The 23,481-nt window shown below is 48.5% G+C and overlaps 1 protein-coding gene and 1 long non-coding RNA gene across 51 annotated transcripts in view; one reads left to right on the top strand and one right to left on the bottom strand.

The window, feature by feature from the left end:
* The window catches only part of Tcf7l2 (transcription factor 7 like 2), a 192,891-nt gene extending 172,630 nt beyond the window's left edge, over nucleotides 1-20,261 (bottom strand). For 27 of the 50 annotated variants that reach the window (XR_005492199.2, XM_039090214.2, XM_039090218.2 and 24 more), the window contains exons 1-4: nucleotides 19,558-19,746; nucleotides 19,250-19,316; nucleotides 18,895-19,019; nucleotides 7,207-7,275 (exon numbers count right to left, since the gene is read on the bottom strand). Coding sequence is in view for 49 of the 50 variants with exons in the window: in XM_039090214.2 (XP_038946142.1) it covers nucleotides 7,207-7,275; nucleotides 18,895-19,019; nucleotides 19,250-19,316; nucleotides 19,558-19,746 (450 nt within the window). In the remaining variant the exon portion in view is untranslated. 50 annotated transcript variants of the gene reach the window in all.
* On the top strand, nucleotides 19,015-19,795 carry LOC120100061 (uncharacterized). The gene is made up of 2 exons (XR_005499758.1): nucleotides 19,015-19,150; nucleotides 19,433-19,795. It is a non-coding gene; the product is annotated as an uncharacterized LOC120100061 (long non-coding RNA).
* Nucleotides 20,262-23,481: the final 3,220 nt, after the last annotated feature.

The following is a 23,481-nucleotide window of genomic DNA, read 5'->3' as shown; positions in this document are numbered from 1 at the left end:
GACTTCAGCGTGACCTGCCAGTGTGAGAAGCAAGAGGCTACCCAGCGCCTCTCCTCCAGGGCTCTGCAGTCCCCAGCCCGTGATGCCACAACACATCTCTCCCCGCAGTTCTAACCTAGGAGACAGTGGTTGTCACCGGTTCCCTGTCCACAGAGCACTCTGAAAACAAATGCAGCCAGTTTCTTTTCTCCAGGTAGGACAAGTCAAGTTTAAAGAAACAAACTAACCTTCTGTCCCACTAAAAAGAAAAGAGGGAGGGAGCTTGGTACATCTGTCCTCCACCACTATACAAACTACACATTATACACAATGCTGTCCTGAGTGAGGAGCTGTGGCAGACTCCAGGGTGTCAAGGCCAGAGCGCCCCAACAATGTTTCGTTGAATTCCCTGGAAGCTATTACCAAACTGATGTTAGACCTGACACTCAAAGGATGCTAATCTGGGTGTCTAGGCCAGGTGTCTGGGCTTGTTCCCAGGTACCTCTGATGTATGGTCAGCGTTGGGAACCACTGCCTTGGACTCATGGTTCTCCACTGACCCAGAGAAGGACTCCAGATTCACTCAATAATGTGGTAAAACTACAAACGCAGGCTCCCGTCCCAGACCTACAGAAAGTGAGTCTGGGACAGGATCCCAGTCCTTAAGCTCTGAGATGTTCCCAGGAGATAGTAGCTCAAATTCAGGACATACTAAGAACAGCAACCTCCAATGAAGAGCTCCCGGGACGTGCATGCAGCAGAGGTCCCATGGGCTCTCTGTATAGTCCAGGAAGCTGGGTGTCAGCCACGGCCTTTGAAAACAGGTAGGCCCTCTGTTTAGCCTTGTCAGTGCTGGGAATCTAACTCAAGGCCTCAGGCATGCACTCTGCTGCTCAGCCACATCCTTAGCCTAGAGCATGGCTTTGAACAGCCAGCTTAGCATGAAACTATGCCAGCAGTACTCCACAATGGCCTGGGATTGAATCCTAACTGACCTTGGGAAAAATAACGCATCAGGTCTCTACTTCCTCATTTGCAAAATGGGGTAGCAACCATGGTTATAACAGGAACTCTGCCGCTCAGCCCCGCCTCCCTGCACTGAGGAGAGATCAATGAGTAACCCAGAGAAAGCACATAACCCTTGACCCAGTGAACCAGAACTCAATAAGCACAAGCTATTATTATTAACTGTTGTTGTTGTTGCCTCTGAGCCCCACACCAAACACTATCTTGCCCCAGCTACACTCTCAGAGCTAAATGCCCTCTTCACAGAAGCCAGGGACCCAGGCAGAGGCCTTGACAGAAGCTCGCTGAAACAGAAAGGCCGTCTGCTCTCACCCATTGGAGAAATAATACCCCCGGAGGAATATTTGCAGCCCTCGGTTTCCAGTGGGCGACTGAGAACAGCAGAGATTCCAATAAATAATCAATGGATTGATTTCAGAAGAATCTAAGGCTGCCCTCTCAACCTTCGGCACTTGAAAAATCTGATTAGAGATGGGACTGCAGGCACGATGGACACAGGCCTGGCTCCAACCCGCTAAACCACAAATAACGATCATCCCAAAGGCAACAGCTCTTGGACTGAGCAGGAAGGTGAACCATTAGAGAAGTGGTTCTCAACCTGTGGGTCTCGACCCCTCTGGGGTCAAATGGCTCTTTCATGGGGGTCATCTAAGACCATCAGAAAAACAGATACTCCCATCATGACTCATAACAAATAGCAAAATTACAGTCTCGAGGTAGCACAGCATGAGGAACTGAATCAAAGGGTCAAAGAGTTAGGAAGGCTGGGAACCACTGAGTTAGAGCAAGGTGTGGTGCTTAGAAACCGGTGTCTGTGGCTGGCTCAGCAGGTAATGGCATTTGTCACCAGCATGACAGAGTTCCAAGTTCCATCCCCAGAGCTACACACAGACACACATAAACACAGACCTATGTATAGACACACCCATACGCACAGAGACCTAGACACACACACCAAAACACTGAATCAATGTTTTTAAAAAAAACAGAAAAATCTAACAGTATCCGAAACAGCACAGAAAGCAGCCACAAGCAAGAGATTTTTGTCTGCCTTACTCACAAATGCCTTTCCAGTGAATGAAACTCCTGAGGGAGTGAGCTACTACCCACCAGTACGTCAGGTGAGAGCGCCTCCCCAACCCACTTGCACACAAGCACGCCTGCTCCCCCACCATGGCTCTGTGGAGAGTGAGCATACATGATCACATCTGAGCAAGGGCTAACACCAGACACTGAGTTTGGAGGCCAGGCAACAGTGTGCATGCCCTCAGCCATGGCTCACCCAAGCTCCATGACATACTGTCTTAAAATTTATAATAATAATAATAATAATAATAATAATAATAATAATAATAATAATAGTTTGAAACTCAAACGCACTGATTTCTGGGAACGTTTCCACTTAGCCCAACTCAGCCCATCCATGAGATGAAAGGCCAAGTAAGAGAATGAGTAAGAGGTCAGATTAAGAACAACAGAGGCCAACCTCAGAACCCCAAGAGGAAAACCAGGAACCCTCACGCCCGTTCCATCACACTCAGTTCTGAACAAATCCTCCAGCCGTCCTCATCTGGTGGGCAGAATGGGGAGCTCCAGCCCTTGGCGCCTCACATGTCTATGGGACAGGGCACCCTGCACACACCCAGGATAAAGAGCCAGGGTGAGCAAGCTTCCCAAGCTTCCTGCATTGACTCCCAATGGTAACCAAGGAGGTCCTGAGGGCCCCACTGAGCCCCTGTAGAGGAGGTGTAGGACTGAGTGCTTCGGAGAGCTCACATGAGATCTCGCAAGCTTAAGAACAGGAGGGAAAGCAAAGCTCATTGCAAAGTCTCCTCCGCTCAGCTGTGCAAACAAACAAAAAGGTCCGTCTCTCCTGGATCCTCTCCTCGCTGTCTGTGACCACACGCACAGACGTGCACATACAGAAACCACTTCACATCTCCAGAGAAAAACAACCACAAAAGGTCTACACAGTTTGTTTTGGTTTGCGTGTAGAGCTTTTCCCCCTAAATCACATCTGACTCCGTGTTAAAACATCAACCTTTGGCCAAAAATACTCTTAAAACAAAGCTTAATTGGTTTTCAAGTAGCTCTTCAGAGAACCCGGGGAAACATCATCTGTTGGTCTCGGCCTTGATTACCGAGCTGCTCTTAGAGGCTACAATAATGACCCCGTAGGAATGTTGGAAGAGAGATATGGAGATGCCTCACTGTGTGCACAACCCACCCGCAGGCCATCCCCAGGAGGCAGCTCTGTTCCTCCTGAGTCAGCATGAGTCTTCCTCACCATTTAACAGAGATAGTGGAGAAATTCCTAAGAGCCGGGAACAGAGGACAAACTCCTGCATGAGGAGTTGGTAGGAGCTACAGTGTAGCACTGATCTCGAGGAGCTACATTGTAGCATTGGTCACGAGGAACTACGTGTAGCATGTAGATCCTCCATTGCTACCCCCTTCAAATACGCCACCAATCTCGACATGACCAATTGCTGCTCATCTCGAAGATGACACTCATCATTCCGTGAGCAGGCCTCTATCTATAAGAAATGGACGCAAAGCTTCCTATACACCTCTCCACGCTAGCCCTAAGTGCATCTGCTCCTGTAAGACAATGTGCACAGACACAACAACCCTGCAAAAGACGTACAAAATCAACTAGTCCTGTATTGTAACTAGGGGAAGCTGGAAACAACCAAGTATCCAACAACACAGAGCAATGTATACTGCATGATTCCACTCGTATGGAGCCAAGAAAAACAAACAAACAAAAAGTCAGGCTGAAGGAATCCACCATTGGAATTTCAGTTTCAGGCTGGGGAGAGAGGAAGAAGCCGCAACACCGGGAAGAGAGAGGAACAAGGGAGAGACTTCAGAGTATTTCATCAGAGATTGGAAAACTCCAGCCCAGGGGCCAAATACAGCCAGTGTTTGTGTTTATAAATAAAGTTTTATTGAAACACCGCCATGTTTTTTTTCTTCTTCATGTTCATCCCAAGATGCTCCCAAACAAAGTAACAGTAGAGTAACCAGACTAACTATATATCCTCAAAGGCTTAAAATATGCACGAGTCCCATCCACACACTGATGTGAGGCCTCTTGGATGCTCAGGGAGACAGATGACATTGTTACCCTGCAGGAGAGTGGGCAGCAGGGTTAGAGCTTTGCAGTGGCCTCTACCTTGGATCTGTAAGGCCATCCTTCTCCTTAACTAACCACCGGTGGACTACACGGTGCTTCAGTGACACTTCTGAGAGGCCAGTGGTCCGAGGTACAACACGGGGAACAAGGTCACGCTTATCAGACAGGAGGGCCTGTGTTCCACCACCACCACAAACACACACACACACACACACACACACACACACACACACACACACACACAGAGAGAGAGAGAGAGAGAGAGAGAGAGAGAGAGCAACAGGATTAAATAACTTGTTATCATTATTAATAATAGCCACACGGTGTATATTTCGAGCCTCTTCAGTTTTAAGCCCAGGTATATGGTGTTCTCAGCCAGTCTCACTGCCCTTGTCCTTTCAGAGCCAAGGAGGGCTAGGAGACGGGATCAAAAGCTCAGGAAGGTCCCAGCTATGCCACTGATACTAGGGGAGGAGTGGTGTGCCTATAGAGTCACTCCGAGGCCATTCACACCCATGGTGAGCCTGGCTGAGTGCTGAGATGAGAGAGGTGGGGAGGGCAGGAGGGAATGAACCTCATGTGATACCCGGTGTCATACTACCAAGTTATTTTAGGACGGAGCTTAGGGGAGCAGCAAGTTCAGCTCCTGCTGAAATACAGTATTTACTAAGGTTCATCCAGTTCTAAGTTTCCAGGGAAGAAACTGCTGCCCCAACATCCCATTGGAGTTCATCTTCAGACGAGAAGAAGGCAGAGAAGTCCGGGTCTGTTTTCTGGACACTGGCAGGGGCTGCCCCACCTCTCCTCCCACCCTACCCAGGCTGAAACGTCCAGAGAATTCTGAGAACACTCTCACTCTGTCTGAGCTGCCTTTTCTTCTTCCCTCTACTTCTTTTGTTTTGCTTTTGGCCACTTATCCTTTGATGATCACGCTAACGCTACAGCTAGCTGCCATTTGGCTTGGCCTTGTGCTGGTCCAGCAGACACGGAGGGAGAATGGACACTTTTGAAAGCATACTGCTGGTGCTCCAATAAAACGTCCCTCTGTTTGCCCACATGGGCATCAGGCCTTAGCAAATAGAAGGAAAGGAGAACAATACCACCTGTTCATGGAGGAACAGGGATGGTTTCAGCCCTCCAAACAATAAGCTCTGTAATTTACTCCATCTTCCTCCTGAGAAAGGGCTTCACATGGCCCGCATCGTGCCAGGTGGTTTGGAGAAAGACGAACTGCGCCTCCAAACAAGGGACACTTCACCGCCGGGTGTAAAGATTCAACAGCTGGGCTGGTCTTGGGCTGGTCTCCCAGTGACATGGCCCCAGCCAGCCTTTCCACACCAAGATAAGGATCACTGTCCTATTCAGCCTCAACAATTCCCACACCCCAGGCAACAAGACTTCCCCACCCTCCTGTGCTGGAGTGGGCCTCCTAGGCCTGGGGACACTGTGATTATCAGAGCACTCATCCAGAGCTGGGGTTTGGACTTTTCTCTAACCAAGCCTTCAGTCTGAACTGTTTTCTAAAAGCAAGACTTACTGGGCCTTAAAAGGAAGCGGCTTCCAACAGGAAGTGTGCCAGAAAGAACTGGAGCTTCATGCTTACCACACCAGTCTTGAAAACATCTGAGCACAGACGAGTAAAAGCTGGGGGGTGGGGGCGGGTGTGTGCACACAGGAGTGAACACAGAAGTGCACACAGAAAACCATGCCCTAACCCAAGCACAGTGGTAATGTAAATGGTTTTAAGCCCAGTTACTACATAGTCTTGAAATCAAAACAACTAAGAACCAACCGAATTTTGGAAAGACCTGCTGACTCATGCTTCTCACTGGAGGGATAATCCCATTCACCTGGGCAGATGGCCATTTCAATGGCAGATCTGAAATAGCAAAGCTAAGAAGATATAATATGGTGGGTGTGAACTAGAAGCTCCATTTGGCCACACGTGTGCACACACTCCCATCTGCATGCATGTATTTGCGTATACCCTGAACGCACACGCACATACATGCTACACACAATCCTGTATACGCATGTGTACATAGGCATGCACATCCACACGCACAAACACACTAACACAAGTAACCTGCAAAAGCTTCGTATGAAAGACCAAACCAATAAACCAATAGCAACTTAGAGGAGCCTAAGGCGAACTTCCATACCACAGCCAAGGCTTGCAAAAGCCTCCTTGCCAGGGCTTAACACAAAACAGTCAAATGTGGGAATATAGTGTAGGGGTACAGCATGGGACACCATGAAACACACCCTCATAGCAAAGCCAGGCAGGCAGACAAGAGTGTGTTAGTTGGCGTGAGCCCTCCACTGCTCTCCCCTGGCTTGCTTCTGTTCAGTCCACATCTATGTTAGTCTGTGATCTGTTTAGCCATTCTTAGAAGAATGAAGGTATTAGATGCACAGGAAACACGACACTCATCAGAAGTCAGGATCTTGTCGCCTTTCCCTCCAACGCTTCTAGTGTCCTATATCAAGAGGCCCAAGAGAAATCAATGTTTCAGGGTGAATTGGTCAAGAGTGGTGTTCTTAGCACCACTCACCATAGCACTGATTCACAGGAAGCAGCTCACCCTGGCTCTCGCCTGTCCGGCTCCCTATCTCGCCCTTCCCATTCACATTTCGCCAACCAGTTCCACTCTCAACTCAAGGTCATTCCTTCAGCAAAAGACAGTAACCATAACCAACCTGGGGTCAGGGCACCCATGATGCCTGATCAAGATAGTCTTAAGCAACATAGACTCATCTCTCTTCTCATATCTTTAAATCATTTTAAGAACATTGCTTCTGTTCTTCTTCACTTCCCACGCCCTCCCCTCAATAATTCAAACCACCAACCGCCGCCACCACATCTCTATAATGACAGCACCATCATCTTCATTATCAATACCACCATCATCACCATCACCATCAACATCATCATCATCACCATCATCATTAACATCATCACCACCATCATCAACATCATCTGGGTGAGTAGGCATAGAATAAAAAGACACAAGAGACCTACACGTTGGTAATTCAAGTTTCAGAATCTCTTGGCCTCCTACCTGAATTGCAATCTGGTGTTCAATCGTTTTGTACGCAGAGTAATGAGTGCTGCCGGATTGAAAATGGAGCTGTAGGAAGAAACCAAATCAAAGCGTTCTGCTCATGTCACAAACTACAAGAAAACATCTTAAGCAGTTCGTGAATAGCAAACAAACCTCCCTAGACTGATCTGCAGCATTGGTTCTCAATCAAGACCTGTGGACCTTCATCATTGCAGAGAAGATGATCACACAAATCTGAACTGTTGCTTTATTTGTTTGCTTGCTTGCTTGCTTTGTTTGTTTTTTTGTTTTCTTGTTTTTTTAAGCATCCCGTTCAGTAAAGCGAAGGGAGACGGAGGGGCAGGGACAAGAATCAGTGACAAGGAAAGCAGAGACTGAAGCCCATGAAGACACAAAGGAAGCCATTGGGTGCTGAGCAGAAGGCTAGAGAAACTTATCAGGGCGCTGCAAAAGTCAACAGTAGGCGACACATAGGCGAGAGTGAAGGCAGAGAGAAGGCTGTGAGAAGCCACTAGCCTGGATCAAGGACAAGTCCCACCCCCTATATCTCTAACAACTGAATCCTGGCTCACAGACACAAATCTATTTCTGGGAAAACAAATGTCTCCACGGAATTCAGGGGCCACCCAGTACCTTATGCATTCTTTCACCATGACTAAGCCGGCAGATCCTAAGACATCTCCACAACCCACACTCTGGTAATCTACACTCCTCCCCCCCCCCCCCAAAGAGAGCCAAGCATTATTCAACAGCCCCAGGTAGGTGAAGGATGGCCTCTCAATAACTCTGAACTTACTCCTGGGACCAACACTTTCAACTGGGTCTTTCCCTCTGCAGCCACACACACACACACCTCCCCTGGGAACTACTCCCACCAAAACACCAAGACTCCTCAAGTTCTGCTGCTCCCAAAGGATACAAGTTAACCTTAGGATGCTACCCATTGGGAAAACACGCTCCATGGACGGAGACATTTTATCAATGACATAGGGGGAGGGGCAGGGTCTCAGCATTACCATACACAGATGAGGAAGCATCAGATAACCAAGAGAAATCCGTGCCTATGTCATCCTGGCAGCAGGCAATTCAGGGGAACCACCTCCGAACACTTCCCATTCACAAACTATAGCCACTACTGCTTCAGAATTAAGGTACCAGAGCCCTTCTGAGTTCCAAGAGCCTTTGGGACTACAGGAGAGTTTTAAACTCAACTAATGTCATCTTGTTCCCTGCAAAGAAAGCCATCCCATAGGGTCTTTTGAAAAAGGAATCAATTCCCATAGACTCCGAACTAGAATGCAACACAGTAACAAACAGCCCAGTCTAAAGCCACACCCATTTTTTAGGACACAATGAACTTGAAGAGGAGCACAACAGCTGCCGCCCCCCCCCAACTAAAAACTATGTATGTTTTACGTAACAAAGCATGTTCATCAAAATTAAAAGACAAACTAAGGTTGGGCAAAAATACTAATAACCTCTAAAGATGCCAAAGCAGTACCCGCATGCCCCTTGGACAAGTTAGCGTGGACAAAGTAAACTGTTACTGTCTCCTTGCACCAACCTCCACACATCCAAGAAGACAAAGTGATTGGCTGGAAAAGAAAGATGTGTCTGAACCCTTTGTCCCACCCACTCCAGTCTGGATTTCACTCATTACTGTGACAATTTTCCATCAAGTTAAAACAACTTTTGTGTGGTGGACAGGTCTCTTTGCAAGTTTGGAATTCCTGGCGAGAGAACAGCTCTTGTCTGAGAGGAGGTTCTCTCTCCTCAGCAGAGCAGGCAACAGTAACAACTTGGTCCTTCCTTTCATCGGTTTTATTCTCCTCTTTCCCAATTGCCCAATTCAGAGCTTAATGGAAACTTGTCCAAGCCTCTCTTCCCACAAACCCTGCGGAGCCCCAGGCAATCTGTACTCGGGGTAACCACAGGAATCTTATATTGTCAATTAAAATTGAATGGACACCTGATAACTGCGGATATGCCGTGGAAAATAATTTCATTTTAGTCATCGTCTTATGAATAAATTAATGAAACTGTGGCTATGCCAAATGCAATTTTCACTTGTCCAGCTCCCTTCTTAATGCTTGCATTCATTGCCTTCCCATGCAGCACCAATGAGCCTGCAGCAAATGCTGCAACTGAGACAGTGAGGCTGTATATACACAAGCACGTACTGAAGTTACTAAAGGCACTGGGAGGGAGGCCTGCGTCAAGGACCAAGTCAATTTACCTCCAGTTACACACGCCTGCACCGAGAGATACCCGTGTACACATGCATACACCCTCACACCAGTTTAACTCCTCCAAACAATCTAACTTCCTTCGGGTATCAGCAACACAGACATCCTCTTACCCTCTCACAGCCCCAGTCTATGCAAAAGGCCCCCTCAGAATCTATGTAAGATCTCTCCCAGCAACCAACCACTGTGCTACCAAGACTTTGGAGCCTGCAGGGCCTCCAGCCACAGAAATACCAACTGCTCTCGTTTCTCTTCGGGGTTTCTACCTCCTCTTCTCTCTAAAACCCTTTTCTGAAACCCACACTTAAACAGCTTTTTGACCTTCCCTGTAAAACGTGAAGACACCTTCTTTTTTACGGTCCAGCCTTCGTAAGGATAAACTACAGATAGCTGCTCACTACGGGCTCGGCACTCCGAATTGAACTGCTCTCTTGTTAGCTTGCCTCTGCCTCCCACCCCCACTAAGCGGACAGAGAAAAACAAAACATGCTTAGGCCTGTGTTTCCAAAGGGTGGGGAGAGACAAGAGTCCAGGACAAAATGGCTTATTTCTTCGTTTCTGAAATTAAAAAGCAGGTGTTCTGTGTTTAACTATCTGCACAGGTCACCTGGAAGGCTCCAAGTCACCTCCTCAGCACATCACTGTGGCCTCTCTAGGTGGGTGGACCTTATGCCTAGGACAATCGCTTCTCCCTGTGGACAGTCCAGGGAGCCAACAGACTCCACAGAGTCCTCTGTTCATGGGTTTCCTCCAAGGGAGCCCCACAAAATGACACCTCCCCTTGCTAGGGAAGCAGCCCAGCACCCCCTCTTTATTAGAGCACCCAAACAACCAGGTCCCCACTTGTCCAGAAGAGTCAGGGAGACTTGGCAGTTTTAGGCATAGGCTTGCAACACTCTGACTAACTGCTTCCCTTATTACCCTATCTCCACCCCTCTGCCTCTACATCTGATCATGACCACTGACTAAATTTGATGCTGCAGATACTGGAAATCAGAGATACCGACGGACAGAAGAGGAAACAGCCTATGTTAACCACAGGACTCTCATTCTCCAAGCCACAAACAAAACATCAGACTCCCAATGGGGAGAATAGCAACCACTGTGCTGGTTCACTTCACTAAAGGGATGAGGTGGGGCGTCTGCTTATTTTTCAGTCTTATGAATCACCTGGCTTTCTCATATCTATCTGATTGCACACATGTGCACACACACACACACACACACACACACACACACACACACATTCATACACATATGTCAGCTCCGTTTCCTAAGCAGCTTTGATTTTCTTGGGTCTTGGTCTGATTTCCTTCTGTCCTCTTATTTGAAATCTAATTTCCACATCGCCACAATTAAAGACGAAATGTTTTGTTTTTTCTCCAAGTATATCTGAGAACCTGTCTTAGTTGCTCATTCCTTTGGGGAAAGTGAGGCTGCAAAAACAGATCATTTCCATGCCGCTCAAATGCACCCCACCCCATCACAGCCCCAGTCCCGTGCGGACAGCCTTTTTTCATTCAGTGAGGAATAGACGCTTGCCTCAGGACTTGGGGTTACTTCAATCCATACTGATATTGCCTGCTGAAGAAGTGTCAGATAAGCCTCCAACTTCAGGAGGTCCAAACCGGATGCCTAGTAGATGCCTGGGTTTACAATCCCTACAAGATGCAGACAGAGAATCTCTGCAGCACCGGAACGAAAGCCACTGTCTAACAAAAGGCATCGCCTCTTGCCTTCCTCCAATTCTGCCAGAAAAACATGCACCACACAAGAGATGCCTCCAGACCGGAGAGCAGCTCCACTCAGTGTCTCACCATTCCACCTAATGTCTATTCACCCTCATTAAGTTCTTTCTTTCTTTCTCTTTTCTTTTCCTCAACCTGAAGCCATGAGCTATGAGTCAGTGCTGAATCGTTAGCTTTTACAGCTTCCACACACTTCCACCCACTCACTTTGGGGGAAAGACGTATTGACTTGCAAGTTTGCCTGAGACCAGAATCCTCTAAAAAGAAGGAAGGGGGGAGGGGGGAGGGGGAGGGAGAATCGCTTCGAGAAAGTTCCCTCTGCATCTCTACTGCGGGGAATGCTCTCCCTTCATTGTTTTCCTGCTTTCTCTGGCAAAGAGAAGCTAGGGTTGAGCTTGGTGCTGATGGCTGTAGGCTTTTTCTGGGTTGGCTTTTGAGGAGGAGACGAGCTGGTGTTCTTTAAACATCAAAACATAATTAAAGTTCTTCGTCCGGGAGCGAAGCTAAAGCACATTTCTAGCACACAGGGGCACGTGGGCTGAAGTGCTGAGGCATGTTCTTAACGCAGCAGTTTTCATTAACACTTGCTACAGAACACCCTCGGAACGACGCTCAGTCATTACTCCACTTAGCTGTCCCAGAGTTACAACTCATAACGAATTAATTTGCATTAATGCGGACTTCACGTGTCCTTCCCTGGGTATGCCACTGCGATTCCGGCTCCGTAAGACTGACGTGACAATAGCAAGGCGCCTCTTATTTCACTTTCTAAAACAAACAAACCCACCCCGAGACCTGCACAGATCCTCCCCGCAATTTTTTTTCAGCATTTTTACTAATATATTTAGTGCATCGTAATTGGCCCAGCACGGGGGAACCTAGTTATCTTCTCAGTAAATATTTATAACATCCCTCTTTCCCATTCATTGTGCATTTTCTTAGAGGATCTCACTGTAGCCTACATCTGCAATTCATTGACTTTACAATTTACCACATGTTGGGATGGGAGAGGTCTGAGCTCCATTTGAATCACTACACAAATATGCAAGTGATTTATCGGTTTTAAACTGGAGACTGCAAGAGAGGGACTCCGCTTTCCTGACTATTACTTCTTCTGGCAGACCATGAACAATTACAGTTCGTACTAATTAAGCTCTGTAAATGTGCTGGGCCCTGCTAATGCCTAGCAGGCCTCACATTTATTTTCATGATGCCAAACTTTGGCAGGCCACTGTTAACTCCTTCAGAGCTGATATTTATTACCAATAGCCCCATCTTCCCCTCACTGCAGCCTGAACTGTCTGGGGCCACTCCATCTAACAGGCTGAATTACCCACACAAAATCAGATGTGCCTAAGGAAGAAAAGCCTATCCTGGGAAAAGTGAAGAACACCGTGCCTGATAACCCCTTCAAAGATCCCACAGCCCAGTCTTTGTAATGAGCTGTTAAGGGATTCACATATCCCTAAGGGCTGGTAAGTTTCTGCATCCCATTGATTAGAAAATAAAACCTTTCAGCCAGGGTCTTTAAGTTTGGGTTGGGTTGGGGGGAAAGTATTTGCCTAGAAATGGTAGACCCGTGGCTTGCCTTCTGTCTCTCAACAGTCCTCACATTTCTCACCCCACCACACACAGATAGAGAGAGAGAGAGAGAGAGAGAGAGAGAGAGAGAGAGAGAGAGAAGCAGCAGCAGCAGCAGCAGCAGCAGCAGCAGCAGCAATGTGGCCCACTTTGCCAAATGTTCACCAAAACAAACCACCCTTTAAAACTAAGTTAAAACCTCTCTCCCAGCTGGGTCTGGACCTCAGATAACGCTCCAGCCAGACTCAAAACCTCCAGATGCTTGGTGGGAAACTGATAGGGAACACATTGGTTGCCAGATAGAACACTGTGTGTGAAGTCAGGGCCTGAGCAGCCTCTAGCTCCACAGACAAGCTGTACAGTTTTAAGGGTCCCTCTCACTGTCCTCCTGTCCCTCCCGAGAAGCCATTCCTGGTAGAGGAGGTCCCATCTTGTTCAGTCCACCATCTCCTCTAGCACTTCTCAGTCAATCATTCCTTCCACACCTCTGGCTGGATACAACTTCCACAGGTCCCTGTGCGCCCACCCCCACCCCCCAGCTGCTACCCCACCACAAGCCTGGTTTTTGTTTTGCTTTGCTGCTCGCCCATTAAATTCTCTTCTTCCTCTTCTTCCTTCACTATACCTCACCTCTCCTTTAGCCTTCACATTAACTGCAGCGTTTACCTCACTGTGTGACGTTCTTCCTCTAGCTCGGTGGAACATCTTTTAAATTAAAGCACATTCTTCCATATCGGATTTCTCTAAGTATTGTGAGAAATATGCACAGTGTACGCAAAGTGGTCTCAAGGAAAAGAGAGGGGGGATTAGGAAAGGAAAGGTGGGGGTTCTGGGGGGAACCAGAAGAAAAGGAGAGAGATGCAAACACCCCAAGCAATTTTGCTTTTGAAAGGGGCATTAGAGTGGAGCCCCCTGAATCCCCATCCCTCAGAGTTCTCTCTATAAATGTGTGTAACAATAGCCTAGAGGGATGAACAGGTCTGATGCCAAAAGAAGGGGATGCCTGCTCAGTCAACTCGGGCTGCAGGGGTGTAGGAGTGGGGGGGCAGCTTTGACGACGCACGCTCCCCCCACCCCCATCGCATTGCTTATAATTAGTGAGAGAAATCTGAGCCACTGCCAATGTCTGCGGACCTTGAATATCATAAGGCTAACGTGGCGTCAAATATCTTAACATTCATAAGTGTTATGGGCTGCAAATAAAGCCTGTGGATTTATGGCTCAGGGAGCTTGCCAGCAAGGGACTGGGGCACATTTCAACAGCAGGCCTGTTGAGGTGCAAGTTTGTCTTTGGTTGTAAAATTAACCATTTCCTTCACAAACGTGCTTAATTATAAATCCAAGCTGAAGATTTACTTACATGGTGGCCAATACCTACTTCCTTAATAAACACACACACAGACACACACACACACGCACACACACACACACGCACACACAATCCAAAACAAAACCATGGCGAATTTTGGTCAGTTCCCCTTTGCAAAATGTTGAAATATGTCGGCAACATAATAAATGTGGTCAAAAATATCATCAGATTCTCCTCCCACCAAGACTAAGAGGCTAACACCCACCTCCTTGGAAGCCTACTTGGGCGACTCTAAGATTGTTTTTTTAAGGGAGTAAATCATTCCCTGTCTAGTCTCCTCCCTGCCCCCAATACAATGTCATCTACTTCCTGTGCAGGAGAAAGCATCTGCTAAATTCAGGTTGTCCCATACTTAACTGCCAATAAACCAACTTCCACATGACTTCCAGACAGCTGGGGGAAAAGTCCTCGGGAGTTTTTAGTCATGGTCCTAAACATGCATCCACACAAAAATTTGCAGCTGTCCTTTCTCTGCATTTTAGTGTGATTCGGGAGCCCCTGTTGAGTAACATCTGACAAGACACAAAAATCCTCTCGGAAGCCTTCTCCTCTACCCACTGTGCCTATGCCAGGGAGGACGGACCACTTCTCAGCTAGGCTCTGGAGACTAGTTTCTGTGTGCACCTGAGCTGAGCACCTTGTGGGATGTGAGAAGGTGCTCAGATCTTGAAGCGCACAGCCTCTGGCATAACCATTGGATGTCAGTTCTCTAGCACTCTCACTAAAGCACCCCCCTCCTTTTTTTTTTTTTTTTTAATGTCATGTAGAATGGCAGCCATCCCGTGCCACTAACAGTGAGCAGCATTCTTGGTGTTACTCCGGGAAACCTTCCTGTAACTTTTCCACAGCTTGCTAAGAAGCAAACAGCCAGCAGCAACTCCAAAGGCAAGCCCTCTCAGAAAAAGGAAAAGTGGGGTGGGAAACTCGAAACAAGAATCAACACGGTTGTTCTCAAAGTCTTTTAGACATCTAAGGTGGTGTGCAACTGTCAAAGCTGGCATAGCCCCAAAGCAGGGGCAAAGCCCCCAAACCGATTCTTCTAGATGAGCCTTTTAGACTCCCAAATGCTACATTCGTTTCTGGGGCTTCAGGGAGCCCTAATATCCACAAACTGCAGAGCACTGGTATATTAAATTTATAATCATTAAAACATGACTTACTGGCTGAATGCTGAGCGGCATTAAACCCTAACTTATGGAGATTAGCATAGAAGCCTTGCTGCAGAGATTAAAATCTAAACATGTCTGCCATAAATATTTCTAAAGGAGATGAGAACAATTAGCATAAATACTAACGAAGGCCGGGAGCACCTGTTCTTCTTCAAGGCGATAAGCATTTTATTGTTCTCTATTTAAAATGTAATGACCTGTGTAATTACAGTAATATTACATTGTTATGGAGGGGCTGGGAATGTCACACTTTGAAGTGTTGTCAAAACAATCAGGGGTGAAGGTGGAGACAACAGGGAAGGTCCAGCATTAACCCTTCACACACCGGGGTCTCAATCTTTTGTGTCAGGAAGGATTATGTTGTTTGAGTGAGGGGAAAACATCCTTTTTTTTTTTTCCCCCCCGGCAAGCCAGGAAAAAAAAAAAAGTTGCCGGGCTAAATAAAACCTCCTCAATGAATAGGCTCCCTCTTGGTTTCCTGTAACACTCCATTCCAAGTTCAAAAATGAATTCAAGATGCTGCTCACTTATCTGCTCAACCTAGTAGCAAACAGCTCTGACGGAAGGCAAATAACCTTGGGTAGATAGATGAAGCTGCAGAGAGAACCCTGAAAATGAACTCTCTCACACGGACCGCAGTGCCTACCACTGCAGCCCCATTTCTTCTTGCTAGAAGGGGGGAAAAAAGAAAAAAAAAGAGAAAGAAAAGTAAAACCACCCCTCCTGTCAACTTTAATTCTGCTACCATAGTCTCTAGAACACAAACATTACCAAAATCCCCTGGCCGGCCCTTCCCATCCACTTAGACTTCTCCTTAAAGTATTTTTCTATCTGAATGTATCCTCTTCATAAACCATTTCTATTAATGTATCAAAGATTAAATTAATTAAATCTGAGGAAAATCTTTGTCCTTCTAAAGTAAAAACCATGGCTATCAAGCTTTTACAGCTTCTTCGGCAATTAAAAAGATTGTTCTAGCGGTGATGTGTCATCCATCAAAAGCCGACTTAAGGATACTTCTTTAATTCTTTACATTCTTAGGCAGAGAAGCAGAACCAGGGTTCTATAGAGTCTTAGCCCGTCCTGTTCATGAGCAACAGAAAACAGAGCAAAAAGCACCCCAGCCGGGAGGAAAGGAAGAGTATGAATGGGCTTACCCCTAATTTGTCTTTACAACTCACATTCAAAACCAGACCCTAGGAAGCCCTGAGAATTTCAGACCTGGAACCGCTGGCTTGCCTGTAGGTTCCACCCCGGACTGTAGGGAATCTGGAGTTGCAAGCTGGCCCTAGCGTCCAAAGGCGTCTAGAGGGACATACACCCGCCTCCCAGCTCCTTGCCAAGGCTTCGCGCTCAGCAGCCTAAATAAATAACCTCAATTCCGGAGCACACAGCTTAACAAGGTAAGGGAAAGAAAAGAGTAAGCAATGTGCACAAATATGTCTGCTGATGTTTGACACGCAAATACTAACACAACAGCCTACTGGGTTCAGAAATGCTTTCTCAGAGTCAATCTGATGTCACAGCACAGGGCCACCCGCTAGGTCCACAATTAAAATAACTGGATGCTGTCTCTTCCTACAAAGCCCACAAAGGGGGACTTAGGTTGGGGACCTTCCTTGTCTCCCCGGGAAATCATTTATTTGCCTTTAACAATTTCCCTGTTTCCTAATGACAACACAACACAACTGTGTGAGTTTGGAGCGGTGGTGTGGCAAGATCGACAGCGGTCACGGACATGCAGTTTGAAAAGGGTCAACAAGCCTGCCGTCAAAGCTCAATATTCAGATGGCCTTTCCGGTGGCTAAGTGGGTTTTAAAATAAGCGAAGGAGGTCTGCGTTCTAAAAAGAAGGGGAGGAGGGGAGGAGGAAACTCCTAGGATTACTTTGGAATGTTGCTGGGTCCAGTTTGCTAACATGCCGATTCTTTAAGAACCCACCAGCTACCAAGAAAAACACCAGGCGCTGCTTCAGAGGCCGCGAAGCAGCCTCCGGAAAGCGCGGGCCCTACTGGACGAAGTCGGACTGTACCTCTGTCCCGGCTTCCACGGAAGGCACGGGCGCTGGGGAGGGGGTGTGATTGTTTCTTTCCTAGGCATTTACAAAAATTTTTTTACCGGTCTAGCGTGCTTTTGCTATTCTACCAGAGCAGGGGAGGGGGTTGGGGGAGGGGGAACAAGTCAAACCTGATAGTTAATATTTTAATGCTTAAAAACACTTGTAGGTTTGACTGATCCAATCCCAGCACTGTTCAACAGTGAGCATTTTATTTCAGATTGCCACCTTGAATAAGCGAAAAAAACAAAACAAAACAAAACTAGTATGTGCGAACACGAGGTAGGGATTGCGGCCAGAGGTGCAAAGTGACAACCCCAGGAAGCTGGGCACTAACGCGCCTTCTGTGTCTAGAGCTTCGCAATCCAGGTTTTTTAGCGGGGAAAGGGAGGAGGCAGGGGACAGTGTGAGGGAAGAGGCCAGAGGCCCCGGGGGAGGGGACGATCAGGAACAAATGTCTGCGGTGTGTGCCGGAGGTGCGCCGCAGGGAGAGCCCGGGGAGCCTGGCACCCCGCGCTGCCCTGGGCCCCCCAAAGTTGGGTGGCCGATCCCCAGAAAGGGAGGCATCCCCAAGCCTCCTACACCTCCTTGAAAGCGCTCACCCTAGCCTCTGCCTCTGCCTCTGTCTCTGCCCCAGGGGCCCACAGTGAGCTAGCTGCTCAGGGAAAAGAAGGCCTCCACACCCCATCCGAAGGCACCGAATTTCCCTTGACAAAAGTCCACTCAACAGGCCATCCTGACTACATACAAATCCAGAAGCCCCGCCACACGGGCCTCCCAACCACGCACGGCTCGCAGCTAGCAGCGTGGGGCAGCTTTGCCCGGTCTGCAGAGAAAAAGCACGCCCAGGGCCCCCAGGCCTGCGAGGGGACCAAGCCTGGCAAGTGTGACCTTCCCGTGGAAGAAGGAGCCAAGAGGCCCTGGAGCCTGCGATCGCCACTAGAAAGCTAAAATGACTGGCTAGGGCCAGAGCCTGGAGCTTCCGCAGGGCCGAGGCTGCGCGCTCAGCACCGCGGCTCCTGGAGCCAAAGGCACCGGGAACCCGCGCGGCCCAGCTGGGCCTCCCAGCCAGCAGCCAAGGGGTTAACCTGGGGAAAGCCCAAGACGCACAGAAGAGGGAAGGAAGAGAGGGAGAAGAAAGAGCCACACAGTCCTCTTCCCAGGGACAAGAAACAAACACCACCAGCAAGGGGGGAGGGGGAAATCAGAGCTCAAAAAGAAAAGGAAAAGAAAAAATCAGAAAAGAAAAGAGAAAGAAAAATTAAAAGTCCAGATTGGCACCCCAACAGAGCCCTGCCTGAGGAAAAATAAAAGGCTCCCCGAATCGCGAGGCAAGCACAAGAAAAAGCCAGAACATGGCGAAGCGCAAACAAACCCAGTCCACAAAAGGCAGAGAAAAAGTTTGGAGAGTTCGGGCCGCGAGAGGGGGGGAGGGGAGGGGGGAGGGGCGGGGCGGGGGAGGGGCAGGGCATGCGGGGCCGGCAGGCGGGCAGGGCGGGGAGCGCGGTGGCACTTACGGTTCGGGCGGTGGGCGAGAGCGATCCGTTGGGGAGGTAGGGGCTCGTCAGGTCGGGGATCATGATGAAGGGGTAGCCGGGATACGGTGGCCCCTTAAAGAGCCCTCCATCTTGCCTCTTGGCCGCTAACATGGCGGGGCGGCGGAGGGGACGGCGGCGGCCGCGCGGCGCGGGAGAGAGCGGGAGAAACTTTTTAGCAAGTGTCCCCCCGAGGGCCCGCGCGCGTCCCCAGGGCCCGGCCGGCGCGGGAACTCGGGTAGGGTGGGTAGGGAGTGGGGCGAGGGCACCCGCCAGGCCGACCCCGGGGAGGGGGAACGCGATCGCGCGGTTTTGGGGGCGCGCGGGGCGCACTCACCTTCTTCCAAACTTTCCCGGGATTTATCTCGGAAACTTTCGGAGCGAGGCGGAGGCCGTCTTTCCGCCTTCCCGGAGGGGCGAGGTGGGGAGGGCGAGGGGTGAGAGCCGCGCCGAGGGGGTGCAGGGAGGGAGGGTCGGCGGAGAAAGGGGTGCAGAAAAACACGGTTACAAGTTTTCGCAGCCAGCAGCCCGGGCCACCGTCCGCGCCGCCCGCAAGCCCGACCCGCCTCGCCTCGCCTTCCAGCCCCGCTCTCCCGGCCGGGGAACCGGCTGGAGCCACCCGCCAGCCCGAGGGGCTCTTCCTACCTCGGAATCGGAGGAGCTGTTTTGATTCGTCTCTGATTCATTGACCAACGACGACTTGACATCGGCTAAATCCCTCTCCGCCGAGGAGTTTTCCGAGTTCTTCTCCTCCTGCTCGCCTTCGTCTTTGAAGGAGATCAGTTCGTCGTTAGCGCCTAGGTCATCTCCTCCACCGCCGTTCAACTGCGGCATTTTTTTTTTCACCCACCAGCAGCAATTTTGGAAGAAAAATGAAGGAGGAAGAAAAGGAAAAAAAAAGAAAAAAAAAGAAAAAAGTTTTGCGAGTCCCCCCCAAAAAAAATACTGCAAGAAAAAGACGAGTCCAAGGTTAACTTTTTTTCCTGCTTTGGGGTCTTTCTCTCCTGGGGAGGGGAAAAGAGGGAGGAGGGGAGGGGAAGGGGGAGATCTTCTGCACGCGTGAGTTTGGGTTTCTTTTTTCTCTCGTTCCCAAGGATCCGATCAATGTGCAAAAAAATAATAAATAAAAAAAGGGGGGGTAAAAAAAAAAAACAACAACAAGAAGAAGTCAGATATAAGAGCAAAGGGGGGGGGAAGCCGAAGACACCGAAGGAGCTCGTGCCGCTCGGATTTGAGTGAGTTGAAGTTAGACTGAGCTTTTCAGTTCAAAGGCGGCGCTGATTGACAGATAGAAAAAGGGGGATCGAAATCCGGAGGAACGGAGTAGTCTGGGAGCGGAGATTATTGACAGGGCGAGAGGAACACACTCGCCTTAATGAGATGCCAGGGGGCGGGGCCTCGCGGGTGACGTGTGCATAAATAAACAGCCGGGGTGGGCGGGGCGGGGGCGGCCAACAATGATCCTTTGGGCGCCGGGAGAGGGAGCGGGGCGGGCCGGGGCCGCGGGAGGCGCGCGGGGTGCGGCCTGTGCGCTGCGTGCGAGCCGGGCGCCCGGACGGTGCGGGCCTCGCTCCTGGAGGGGGCGGGTTCCGAAAGACAATGCGGACCGGGAGAGGAGGGGAAGGGGGTGGCAACCCAGTCCGGAATCTGAGCCGGAGAAGGCGGAAGGAAAGCCCACTTGGGGGGCGGGGATGGGGAGAGGCCCAGAAAAAGTGTTAGCCAGAAGTCCTGAAGATGGGGTCCAGGAGGGGAGGACTATGGGACACAAGGACAGGGTGTTCAGTGATTAAGCCCCCGATGAAGTTGGCCGCACTGGGGCGGGAAGAGACATGACTGGTCCAGAAGAAGGCTCACCCCTCTTGCTCTAAGAGAACCTGGGGAAGCGGAGAGGCTGGGCCATCCACAGGGAGGCTGACCCACAGGGCTCCCCTCCCTTTTTTGTTTAATGACAGTGAATCATGTCATTGAATGTAAAGTCCCACTAGGTTAAATATGACAAGAAGGCGTTTTGTCCAAGAAAACAAATACTATAGGTTTGTCTGGAGTATTAAAAATATCCTTAAGGGTAATGTAAAGTTTTTTTGTTTTTTTTAACTGACGTTGGAAGTAGGAAGTGATGTAGGATTCAAGTCCTTTTCGACTTTGGAGGTGAAATGTTTGGGCGGTAACAGCTCATAGGAAAATAAAAGTGAAACTTCACCAAGCCCTGGGGAGGAGTGGGGCTGGAGTTTTTCTCCAAGAGGGTCTGAGAGGATGTCCAGAGACTGTAGATGTTGAGGGCCCTGGCAGAAGACAGTCACCAAAGCTGGCCTGGAAGCCCTCGGGGAAGAGGTGGGCAGCCTAGGAGTTGAGACCCATGTTTGTTGGTTTTTAAGTTCCAGTGAGGGCAAACTGATTTGCTATGAGATGGTGAAGAAAATGTCGAAGGAGAAAGGCGGGATCCCCAAACCGTGTTGCGGCATGGTAGACTCAGAAGAGCTTTTCCTTGCAAATATCTAATGACAAGTGGACTGGGACATCCAATGTGAAAGAGGAAATATATATACATATATCTTGGAAGGAAATAATAAATCGATAAGAACTGGCAACTACCATTAGGTGTGATGTTGTTCTGGGGTCCACAACGTATTAAATTAACCCACCCTCCCCTTTAATAAGCAAATCCATTGTAGATTTCCAAAAGTAGCCAATTTACCGTGTAATATTTAGAGAATTTGGGGTTTCAACAAAACTGTTCTACAGGCTAAGGCCTCAGAAAGAAGACAACAGAAAACAACGATACTGAGATTGACAAGGCCAACGAATCCCCCTGCACTGGGGGGGAAAAAAATCCCAAGCACATTTGCACACTAAAGCCGGAAGATGCAGACAAAAATAAGGATGGGGTGGGGGAGACGGCTGAGAATCACCATCCCACCTCCTAACTTTCATATTCATCAGAAAACCAGAAGTGGAGGGAGAAAGAGACTGGGGAAAAAAAAAAAAACGCAAAACAAATGTGTACATTTCATCCGACGGATTGCATGGGACACAAAGCGGAGGGCTAATTAGTCTCAGCAGGTAGGACTAACCTTCAGACTTCATAAATAAATAAGACAGCGCAGTGTCTAGGAGGGAGAGTAGAGACGGAAAGGGGAATGTTTCAAGACACCAAGTAAAAACACAGAGTCTGAAGTGCAGCCTAGTCTTGAATCTGTGCACAGATGACTGAGCAGTCCCCTTCCTGGGCCTTTCCACTGGATGCCTTTACATTACACATCTGGCCAGATGTCTAGCTGTTTGCCTGGGATGAGTAATCAAGCTGGCAGCTTTACACACTTGCTAATTGCCACCTGAATACATCTTGTGCCCAAGTCGGTCTCTGTGCAGTATAGACTATGCCAAAGTCTGTTTCGGGGCTTGTTGGCATAAAAGAGAACACTTTTTATAGCAACTCTGTTTTATAACCAACTCTTTGTCCTACGGGATGGGTTCGATTCTGTTTGTATTTTTCTCTAACCCTGATCTTAATTAAGTTGAATAATGGGGTCTTCTGTGTTCCTTATGGGTCTGGTTTGTACGATAAAAGCTTATGAACGTATAAATCAGAATGGTTAGAGCATCGTTGTTTTTTTAACATACTGCATTCTATCATGTGTAAATAGGATGCTAAGGGCTTTCCTTAGTGACCAACACCATCATCTAGCCTTATTTTTCTCACTCAAAGGGAACCTTGAATCTTACCTTAAATCTCCCACTTAATTAAGCAATTAAAAGTTATTCCTTGAACGGCCCATGTGCCACTTTTTAATTTCATTGTTTGGTGCTACTAAAAGGCCTAGGGAGAGAAAGCAGCAAGTTCTCACTGACTTCTAGTCCCTGTTGTAGCCTGTGGAGGTACCCAGATGGGCAGGGGAAGAGGGATACCACTGCAGGAAGCAAGATAAATATATATAAAATATATACTATACATGATATCCTCTGCATATTATACATAAACAATATATATGCCCGCCATGTCGACCTTCAGTTTATAGATTTGGCAAGAACTCTTTAAACACCAGTTGGCTAGTGTCCACGTGTTGAGGAACCTTCTCTTTATGCCCTGGTGACTCTTAATTTAAATGCCTGAGTTCTAACCAAATGGCAAAGACGCTAAAGGTGCAAAAGAGACACCAGACTGGTCCTGATGTTGGCTTGAGCCTGGCAAGGCATTTGGACATCCTTGTCTTTGCATGTTGGAATGGGCAAAATGGATGGAAAGGCTCTCCCTTTTGGAGACCCTTCCTGAGCCATTCCAGGACCCAAGTTCCAGGCTGTCCTGCACCCTCACTCTCTCCTCTTTACCCTACCTTTATGTGGCTTATTTGTCTCGCCTATGACCTTTCTTCCATTGACTCTCTCCTAGTGGGTTTGTGTTAACATTGGCAATCTATATATTGCCTTAAAACTTAGGTGACTAAGCTAACCAGAGGTGCTCAAGTCTGTGATCTTAGCCCTCGGGAAGCAGAAGCCCGATATACAGAGTAAATGACAGAACAGCCAGGCTTGCATAGGAAGGACATCTACTTAAATAAGTAAGTAAATAGG

Source organism: Rattus norvegicus, chromosome 1 (genome assembly GCF_036323735.1).
Source record: "Rattus norvegicus strain BN/NHsdMcwi chromosome 1, GRCr8, whole genome shotgun sequence".
In the NCBI taxonomy this organism is placed as follows: Eukaryota; Metazoa; Chordata; class Mammalia; order Rodentia; family Muridae; genus Rattus; species Rattus norvegicus.
Note: the sequence above shows the minus strand (reverse complement) of the source record. Positions and strands in the feature narration are given on the sequence as shown.